The sequence below is a fragment of the Alexandromys fortis genome, unplaced genomic scaffold (assembly GCF_014885135.2).
Source record: "Alexandromys fortis isolate MF-2015 unplaced genomic scaffold, M_Fortis_MF-2015_v1.1 scaffold_2_1_26212458, whole genome shotgun sequence".
NCBI classification, from domain to species: Eukaryota; Metazoa; Chordata; class Mammalia; order Rodentia; family Cricetidae; genus Alexandromys; species Alexandromys fortis.
The window spans coordinates 25062177-25072152 of record NW_026067930.1 but is presented as its reverse complement, the minus strand read 5'-3'; the positions used below and the strand labels follow the sequence as shown (position 1 = coordinate 25072152).

The following is a 9976-nucleotide window of genomic DNA, read 5'->3' as shown; positions in this document are numbered from 1 at the left end:
ACATCTGGTGGGTAACTGAGGGACTTTGCTTTAAACCGCAGGATTCATAATACAGTTTAGCACTAGGAGGTTCATTGTTTTCTTTACTCTCTACTTTTATAAGTCCTCGTATCATTTTTTTTTTGTAAGAACTAGTAGCCTTTGCCCTGTTTGTAAAAAAAATCATAATCCTCTATTTTTTTCAGTAATCATGTTTCAACCAACTCTTGGCAATCCTACATACAGTGTGTTCCCTTTGAAGGCAGAAAAGAACCAAGGGCTGGATGAATATTGAAGCTTCATTCCAGGGAGGACTCAACAAACACAGAGCTTTGAGAAAGGTCAAATCCTCAAACTTCCTGCAGTTGAGGCCAGAAAACAATGAGAAAAATTTCTGCTGGAGGGAAATTTGAACATTTTTTAAAGGCTAGAAATATGTCTAATACTCACAGTCTTCCAAACAAATACCACAATGATAAAATGCCCCAAAAGAAACTATTGGCAATCTTTGCAACTCCCAGCACAAAAATTAAATTAAAAAACTAAACTAAGCAAGGTAGCATGTTACCTAATGCTCATCATAAATCCCCTCAGGGTGCTAAACTAACAAGAGACCCCAGAGCCCAGACCTGCAGGAGATGCCAAGAGCTGGGAATCGAGTCAACTGCTACTTAATTGATTCTGGGCACTTCCCATGCTCCCTCACCAAACCATTTTTGGAAATCCTTTCTGTGTACATTCTGATCTTTATAAATTGCAAAGACTTTTTTAATTGCTAATATAAATTTCGATTTGTATTACCTCTTATTGTGTTGGATTCTTGGATTTTTTTTATTTTATTTTTTCAGTACATCCTGAAACAAAGATTTTGTTTTGTTTTGTTTGTTTGTTTGTAGAACCTGCTGGGAGTGAAATCAAAAAACTTATTCATCCATATTTGATTTTCTTCCCAGCAGGTGCTGAGGCTCAGCTGCTCATCTGGACAGAAGCATGATAGGGTTCTTGTTGAGGCTGCCATACTACCTGCCAGATCAAGAAATGATTAGAAGAACTAACACACAGTAAGGGGTTCCCATAACTGCAGTGATAAAATGTAAAACACTTAAAATAAATATAATGCACATTTTTGGCCACCTAGATTTTTACATAGTGCCTGAGTTGTTTTGGAGACATCTATTTAACCTTTAGAGTTTGTTGACTATGTTCCTTATTTTTCTATATATAGTAAAAGAAAAAAGAATTATTTTCCAACAATTACTATATATATACATATATAAAACTATAGATACACTATATATGCAAATGAAAATAGATATACTATATATACAATATAACTATATATACAAATATAAATTATACATATATATATATAGCTATTTTATTTCAATTGCATAGATCAAGTTAGCATGTAGGCAATTTATTTTTTTTTGAGATTATGTTGTGCTCTTTATTGCCAAAAATAAAAACTTGTAAAAAGACAACTATTGTTGATCAATAAATATCCTTTCCTTTCTGTGCTGGTGTGGGCTTCTCCCAAGGCTGCCTGAAAACCATGGTGGGCAGATTTGTTCCTATCTGGAGACCTGCTTAGGGCAGAGCCTGAACTTCACTGAAGAGAAAGGAAATGTGGNTCGCCCCCCCCCACCCCAAAGTCAGGTCAGAGAATAAAACAGCAAGTTTACCTGTGGACAGAGAGGATGGCCAGGATCTAATACTAGTCCCAAAGGGTGACATCTCAGCTTAGGGACACCAGTAAGCTGGCCCAGACCCTGACCCTGGGAAGACTTGAAAGGCCACGGCCTGCTTCAATGAAGGTCCTAATACTCAGTCCCAACACCAGAAGCCAAGTAGGCTGTGAAAGCTCCTCTCCCTGGACAGAGATTTGAACAGCTGGACTGACCAGGTATCTAAGTCAGTGGCTCTCAACTAGGAAGCAATAGGGCCCCAATTGCTAGTGAGCTAGGAAACAGGTTGGAAGGGATGTCTGGGGTTCTGAGGAATACCACAGTGATCAACAAGGTAGGCCAGGGATGCTAAATGCCTAGTGAAAAACTGCCTTGCCTAATACCAGCGGAACCCTGGCAATCTCTCCGGGAAGCTTGTGCAACTGCAGTCCAGAGCCTTGAAACCAGAAAGCTTCTCAAGACCTGAAGTCCAGTGGTCACCTTGAACCTAGTCTTCTGCAGCGGGCAAGCTGCGGCTAGTTTATGGTGAGCATGTCACTCTGGATCTCATGACTTAGCTGAGTCTGTAAGTCACTCAGCTTCTTCTTTAACCCAGAGAGGGCTGAGAGGACAATGGTTTCAGGGCGCAGTGAGCCACAGGACTCCACATTGTAGTAAAACCTCTCTGGCTTGCCATTGGGGTCATAGGGAGCCTGAGACTCATCCTCATCAAGCTCGGAGTACTCGCTCTTTGGCCATTCCTCGGGCTTGGGATACACCGTGTGCCTAAGTGCGTTGTCTGGGTCATATTCAAAAGCCACCCCTGCAGTAGGGTTCCACTTGGCATGTTCCTTGCCAAAGCCCTTCTTGGCATAAGCTCGAAGTCTCAGCTCCTGGCCCTTCCTCAGCTTGACAATAAGGATGTCATCCTGCTCCACATAGTCATTGGGGTCATTATCCCGGTTCCGGGATGTCACCAGAATAACCCGAGGGCTGTTGGAGATGAGATCCCGAGAGGTAACGTGGCGAGTCTGGTCTTCATTGCACCTCACGTCAAGAGTGAATTCCACGGAGCACTCAGGGCAGAACTCTTCGCACGTGCAGTCTCGGGAGTACTGCAGTTTGTCCACAATGTCATCACTAGTGAGGGGGATCAATCCAAGCCTGTGAGCAATGAACTCATCATGAAGGACAGAGGAATTGGCATCAATCTGTACCCAATCGATGGCTATTATGGGCACCTCGGCGATGAAGACCCTCCGAATGGAATTGGCCACCGCCAGGTCCGTGTTCTCGATAATGAACTTGACGTTCTCTTCAGTGAGTTCCGTGATCCGCACGGTGGGCTGGTTGGCGTACGGCATCGCGAGCTGCTGCCAGCCTCCCGCGCCGGTCCCGCCGCATGTAGGCAATTTAAATGGGAAACCTGGTTAAAACAGTAGAGAACGGAAAAGTCTGAACAGGAAACACACCTGCAGCATGAGGATTCAACATTCATCAGTGTTTCACCTTTAGTTCTGATTGACACGTTATGTTCATAAGTTTTTTTTTAACAACCTTTGAGATCATGACAACTGTTTTGGACAGTTGGGCACCAGTACCAAGGTTTGCATATTCAGATTGTTTGCTATTGACTTGCTAGCCATTTACAGAGTGTATTCTAGAGACTCGTCACAGGTCAGATCAGAGACAAGCAGTGCTTTCTCTAAACTGTACTCAGCTGAAGACGTTCGGCACACAAAAGCAAGAATCCATCATCCTAACATGGTCCCATGGAACAGTTTTGGGAAAATGGCATAAGCTTCTGTTTCCTGTTTTAAACACTAAAATCTCTTATCAATGGCAAGATTGTCATCTACAATACTGAATGGATAAAATTGTCCAATTAGGCTTCTAGGATGGAACATTAGCCATGTAGAATAATGCAATGATGGAGGATATGGCATAAAGAAACACCAATTCTTCTATTTTTTTTTTGTTTTGTTTACCAAGACAGGGTTTCTTTGTGATGCCCTGGCTGTGCTGGAACTCACTCCATAGTCCAGGCAGACTTCAAAGTCACAGAAATTTGCCTGCCTCTGCCTCCTGAGTGTTGGGATTAAAGGTGTGAGCCACCACCATCAAACATCATTCTTAATTTATTTTTGTCATTTTGTTCAGACATTGTGTTAAATATTAGACCAAGGCACAAAATATTTAGTGCATAAATCGTTTTCTTTTCTTCTTTCCTTTACCTCAGGATGGAGAATTGTGACTGACGGCCTGCAGCACTTCTAGACCAGTCAGGCAAGAATATCGTACATCAAAACCTTTTCATGTTCAGAGGAAACTGCATGTTCTCCACAATCTATTGCTAAAATAAAGGAAAGAAAGGCTTAGAAGATTCGTGCCAGAGTGTGCTAATGAAGAATTTAATTTAGTAAGTTTTTGTTGCATTGTAAATGTTTCTCACAGGTTTGTCTTCCTATCATATTTAATTTTTTAGCAATCATTTTGATAATGTAACAAACTTGAAGAAATTCACAATAGGTCATTTGATTGGTGTTTATTTCTTCAAATCTTAGATAACTAAAATTTTATTCTTTCTGGTATAAAAAAAACTTTTAACAGATTTAATCACTTCAACAACAGCTTTCAAATGTCTTATGAATACTTCCATTATTTCTTACTGAGTAGTGAACAGAATTTCACCTCTGCTGAAAAAAGAAAGGTGATTTGAGCAATAAGAAAAAAATGCAACCAACAAGCTAACTCCAGTTATACAAATCCCAACACAAATACAGAAACAACATGAAAACCCACTGCTGAGGATCCAGCCTCCCTTTAAAGAGCAGTTTGTCTCACCAAGTTTCCTCGTAGAAAACTAAATTTTCAAAGATAGTTTCTGGGTTAGGGATGGGAACATGCATGTACTTCTGTTTTTAGATCTAGGACCCCATAGGTCAGACCCATGCAGGTCCTGTGAGTGTTGTCTCAGTCTCAGTGAGTACATCAGTCCTATTGTGTTAGAGGGCCTTGTTTCCTTCCTGTCTGTGATAGTTTGAATGTAATTGGCCCCTGTATTCTCATAGGGAGTGGCATTATTGAGGGGTATGACTTTGTTGGAGTGGGTATGCCCTTGTTGGAGAAAGTGTGTCACTTTGGGTGCAGGCTTTGAGATTGCTTTTGCTCATGCTTTTCTCGGTGTGACACACATTCTATTTATTCCATTTCCTGTTGCCTTGTGATCAAGACTGAGCCAGCACAATGTCTGCCTACGTGCCACCATGTTCCCTACCATGACGATAATGGACTGGACCTCTGAGACAGTATGCGAGCCATCCCAAATGTATCACATCTTTTTTTTTTTTTTTTATCAATTCATCTGTTGAGGGACATGTGAATTGTTTCCAGTTTCTATCTATTATAAAAGAATGTGATTGAGAAAGTGTGTCTATGTAGGATTAAATGTCCTTTGGGTATAACCCCGAGTGGTATAGAAGGAAATTGAGGGAGATGAATTCCCAACTTCCTCAGCAACCACTACACTGATTCCCACAGAAGAGTGTTCCTCTTACTCCACATCTTCTCAATCATAAGCTATGGAGAGGATCTTAGCTATCTACTGATCTTAGCTATTCAGATGGGTGTAAAATAAAATCTCAAAGTACTTTTGGTTTGCCTTTCCTTGATGGTTAACAATGTTGAACATTTGAGTATCCTCTTTTCAGAATTCTGTGTTTAGACATCTATACCACTTTTTAAATGGGTTATTGCTTTTCTTTTTACCTAGTTTCTTGAGTTCTTTATGTATTTTGGACATGAGTACTCTATGAGATGTAGAGTTAGTAAAAAAAAAATCCCATTCTGTAGGCTTCCATTTTATCCTAATGACATTGCTCTTTGCAATATAGAAGTCTTTTAGTTTCCTGAGGTGCCTCTTTTTAATTATTGTTCTTAGAGACTGTGTGAGCAATGTTCTATTCCAAAAAGTCTTTTCTCATGCAAATAACTTCAAGGTTATTTCTCACTTTCTCTTCTTTTGTGTTCAGTGTATCAGATTTTATGTTGAGGACTTTGACAATTTGGAATCAAGCTTTTTGCAGAGGGATGAGTATGAATCTGTTTGAATATTTCTACATGTAGCTGTTTAGTTTGAGCAGCACTATTTGTTGAAGATGATGTCTTTTTCCCACTGTATTACTGGATTCTTCATCAAAACTCTTCTTTTTGTTCTAGAGCTTTCAGGCGTGCTATTAAATTACTAGTTTTCAGGTGAAAGTTCTATCTCAACCCCCCCCATCTCTCTCCCTCCAAACCCCAAGGATGCTCAAAACCACACTTATAAGGTATTTAATCTGTCTCCTAAAGGCCAGTCATGTGGTTTTCGTCTCTCCTCTCAATTTCCTCTCTGGGCGCCAGAGAATCATCCAGGAACATTTTACCCATAAACTTGGATTTTGAACTTTTAATTCAGTTTGATTTGGATTACTACATTTTGGAGAAAGGCTTAATATCAGGGTACAGTAGCCTTTCAATTAGTATGAGATCTCTCTAAACAGAGAAATGCTGTTTCTCTAACTGACGTTAAAAACCAAATGAATATAACATATTTATATAACATTTTACCCAAACACAGTAGAATATATGTTGAGGTCCCTGCAAGCATCATGGCTGGCAGGAAAACAATGAGGTGAAGACTGAAACTCAGGTTATTACCACGCTATCAGGAGCTAGGTGAAAGACTGTTGTTCTGTAGAAACATTTTGTCCCCCAAAGTTTTACTATGTTTAAATGTATAAGAAAAATAAATCATCAGGTCATATGCTAGAAGTTTTTCCCTGTTTAGTTTTTGTCTAAATGACCTGTGACTATTGATGAGAGTGGGGTTTATGGTAGTTTGAAGTAAAATGTGCCACAAGGAGAGTTAGTGGCACTATTAGGAGGAGTGGCTTTCTTGGAGTAGGTATGGCCTTGGTTGGAAGAAGTGTGTCACTGTGGAGGTGGGCTTCGAGGTCTCATACATGCTCAAACCATGCCAGTGTCTCAGACCACTTCCTGTTGCCTGCCTGTCAGGATGCAGGACTCTCAGCTTCAGCACCATGTCCTCCTCTATATCACCATACTGCCAACTATCATGCTCAGCACCATGATGACAAAGCCATCGCTTCAATCAAATGTTTTCCTTGGAAGAGTTGCCGTGGTCATGGTGTCTCCTCACAGCGATAGAAACACTGACTAAGTAAGATCAGGTGTGAGTGTCAATATGTGATTTAAGCGGCAGTAGTGTTTCTTTTACAAACTTGTTCTCTTGGTCGATTTTTCCTTTAGTGGATATATTCTGTCCTTCCCTGTCTCTTATGATTGATTAGTTTTGGTTTGAAATCTATTTTTGTAAGATATTAAAATGACTACTCAACTTGTTTTTTCAGTCTTTTTTCTTGGGAAATCTTTTCCTAAGCCTTTACCCTGAGATGATATCTATTCTTAACATTACGGTGTATTTCTTGGATGAAGCAGAAAGGTAGATCCTTTTTCACATCCTTTCTGTTAGTCTGTGACTTGTTATTGGGGAATTGAGACCATTGATTTTGAGAAACATCAATGACAAATGATTTTTGATTCTTGTTATTTTGTTTTTGGTGGATTGTTGGTTGCTTGATTGATTTTGTTTCTTGTTTGGATGTTCTGGTGCATGTGTGTGTGTGTTTCCCCTCTTTTGATTTGCTGCTCTGAGATTATTTATTCCCTGTGTTTTCTAGGGTGTAGTTAACTGCCTTAGGCTGGAGTTTTCCTTTTAGCACATTCTGTAGGGCTAGAGTATTTGCTACAACATTTATAAATAGAATAATATTATAGATAGATATTGCTTAAATTTGGTTTTCCATGGAATATTTTATTTTTTTTTCTATCTATGTTAATAGAAAGTTTTACCATGTATAGTACACTAGACTGGCATCTGTGGTCTCTTAGAGTTTGCAGCATATCTGGTATTTAGAGTCTACATTTAGAAGTCAGGTGTAATTCTAATAGCTCTGCTTTTATATGTTACTTGTTTTTTTTTTCCTTTGCAGATTTTAATATTCCTTTTGTCTCTGTTTAGTGTTTTGATTACTATGTACCAAGAGAACTCTCTTTTCTGTTACAATGTATTTGGTGTTCAGTAGGTTTCTTGTACCTTAATAGCTATCTTCTTTAGGTTAAGGACATTTTCTTCAATGATTTTGTTGAGAATATTTTCTCTGCCTCTACCTCTGTTTTTCTCTTATTATTCTTAGTCTTATTTGGTCTTTCCACAGTGTCTCAGATATCCTCAATGTTTTGTACTAAGAATATTTCGTATTTAGTGTTTTCTTTGACTGGAGTATCCATTTCTCTCTCACGTCTTCAATGCCGGCACTTTCCCTTCCATCGCTGCTATTCTTTCTGTTGGTGAGATTTTCATCTGTGGTAACCTAAAGTTTTCATTTCCAGAATTACCTCAGTTTTTAAATAATAATTTATTTGTTTTTATGTGTATTAGTGTTTTGTCTGTGTGAGAATGTCAGGTTTCCTGAAACTGGTAACTCACAAGTCTATAACTCCATTTTTATAATTGTTATTATTCTATTTCCACTTTTAGGTCTTGAACTCTTTTATTCATTTCATTCTACTGGTTGAGTTTTTTCCTCCTTTTTTCTTTCTTTTTTTGTATTTTCATAGCTGGGGGTTCCTGGTAAATGTGTTTGTGGTTTGGCAGTAGTCCTATGACCTTTTTTTGGGAAATTAGGCCCAAAACCAATACCAATGGCTAAGCCCTGGAGACACTAGCCCATTGACAAAGACCTGTGGACAGTTTGCTACATGATGTTGGTCATTGCACCGGGAGCATATGTGTATCAGCTCTCTTTACTTTTACTTTGCAAGCCACACTGCTCATTTGAATGAGACACAGTAGGCCACGAAATTTAATAATACATATTTACATAACAGTTTCGGAAAGAACAATTTTTTAACCACAAGAGTCTTTAAGAAATGTTATTAAGAACTATTCAACATGGAGGCGGAGGTCGATAAGCTGGAACTGATGTTCCAGAAAGCTGATTCTGATTTGGATTACATTCAATATAGGCTGGAGTATGAAATCAAGACTAATCACCCAGATTCAGCAGGAGAGAAAAATCCTGGTGAAATTTTAAAGGAATTATCAGCAATAAAGTCTCGATATCAAGCTTTGTGTGCACGTTTTAAGCCACTTTCTGTTGAGCAAAAAGAGAACAAGAGCCGCATTTGTGCTATTCTGAGCAAGACAATGACCATGGTACAAGAACTACAAAAGCAAACAGACCTGGAGCTGACTCTTCTGACTGAAGAGGAGAAAGCTGTGACAGAGCAATTAAGATCTTACATGCCAGACTTATGAAGACACGGGGTTTTATAACGGAAAAAAGATCCATTCCAAAGAGATTCAGCAAGATGTTGTATTAATGCTTTGTATCATTAATTCACCAAGGGGTGGGAGGTTGATAAGGAAGATTGAGATTTTCCTTGAGTGTCAGAATCATATGAGAGGAAATTTTAAGAACTGTAGATTATCTTATGAATAAAAGCCAAAGGGTAAGGAGATTTAAAAAAAAAAAGAAATGTTATTAAATAGATGGTACCAAGAATTAATGGGCACACTCTAGGAACAGGGAATGAAGCAGAATTGTAAAAACCCACAGTTCCCTCCTTTCTAATAACTGTGCCAATATCCTTAGAAGTTAAGAGAGAAGGACATGAGAACAAGGGATAATCAGTGCCAACTATTAAAGGTAAGTTTCCATGTTATGTTTCCTATAGTATAAATGGAAAAACTTAGTATATCCCCAGAGGAGATAGAGTAGTGCAGAATGTAAAATATATTGAACAGCTTTGACTGGTGAGTTGATTGTGAAAACTCAGACCCTACTAGATGTAAATATTAATTACTAGAGACAAATCTGTCTCTCACATTGCATGATGCTGTAACTGCATATGCTGTAAACTGGGCACTGTTCTACTTTTAGTACATTGCAAGACTACCTGTGCTTCTAACAGGAGGGATATATATATCAAATAGGTAATGGTTACTGGTAGGAAACCTGGGGGACAGAAGGAGAAAGAAGCAAGGAACAAACATAATCATTTTTTGGAAACTTAGGAAGTAATATTGATTGTTAAATTGTTCATGCAAACCATTGAAACTGTATAAATAAAAACAGTCCAAGCTATCCAGGGCCAGTTGTTTGAACAACAGGTGTTCACAGTTTCTTCAGGGCTCCAAATTCACATATCCATCCCAGGTAATCAAACCCATCTGGAGCCTGGCTCCCAGTAGTGAGTGTTGGAAATAA

General features: G+C 38.9%; 2 protein-coding genes across 2 annotated transcripts; one reads left to right on the top strand and one right to left on the bottom strand.

Moving 5' to 3' along the window:
- Nucleotides 1-1613: 1613 nt before the first annotated feature.
- On the bottom strand, nt 1614-3036 carry LOC126503349 (DNA-directed RNA polymerase II subunit RPB3-like). The gene has a single exon (XM_050144965.1). The coding sequence runs from the start codon at nt 3005-3007 to the stop codon at nt 2180-2182; it is 828 nt and encodes a 275-aa protein (XP_050000922.1). The 5' UTR covers nt 3008-3036; the 3' UTR covers nt 1614-2179.
- A 5617-nt stretch (nt 3037-8653) lies between these two features.
- LOC126503353 (spindle and kinetochore-associated protein 2-like) lies at nt 8654-9215 on the top strand. Its single transcript, XM_050144968.1, has one exon. The coding sequence runs from the start codon at nt 8659-8661 to the stop codon at nt 9022-9024; it is 366 nt and encodes a 121-aa protein (XP_050000925.1). The 5' UTR covers nt 8654-8658; the 3' UTR covers nt 9025-9215.
- Nucleotides 9216-9976: the final 761 nt, after the last annotated feature.

Excerpts from the sequence above, each read along its gene's own strand:
- LOC126503349 (XM_050144965.1), bottom strand. The coding sequence starts at position 3,007 with ATGCCGTACGCCAACCAGCCCACCGTGCGGATCACGGAACTCACTGAA.
- LOC126503353 (XM_050144968.1), top strand. The coding sequence starts at position 8,659 with ATGGAGGCGGAGGTCGATAAGCTGGAACTGATGTTCCAGAAAGCTGAT.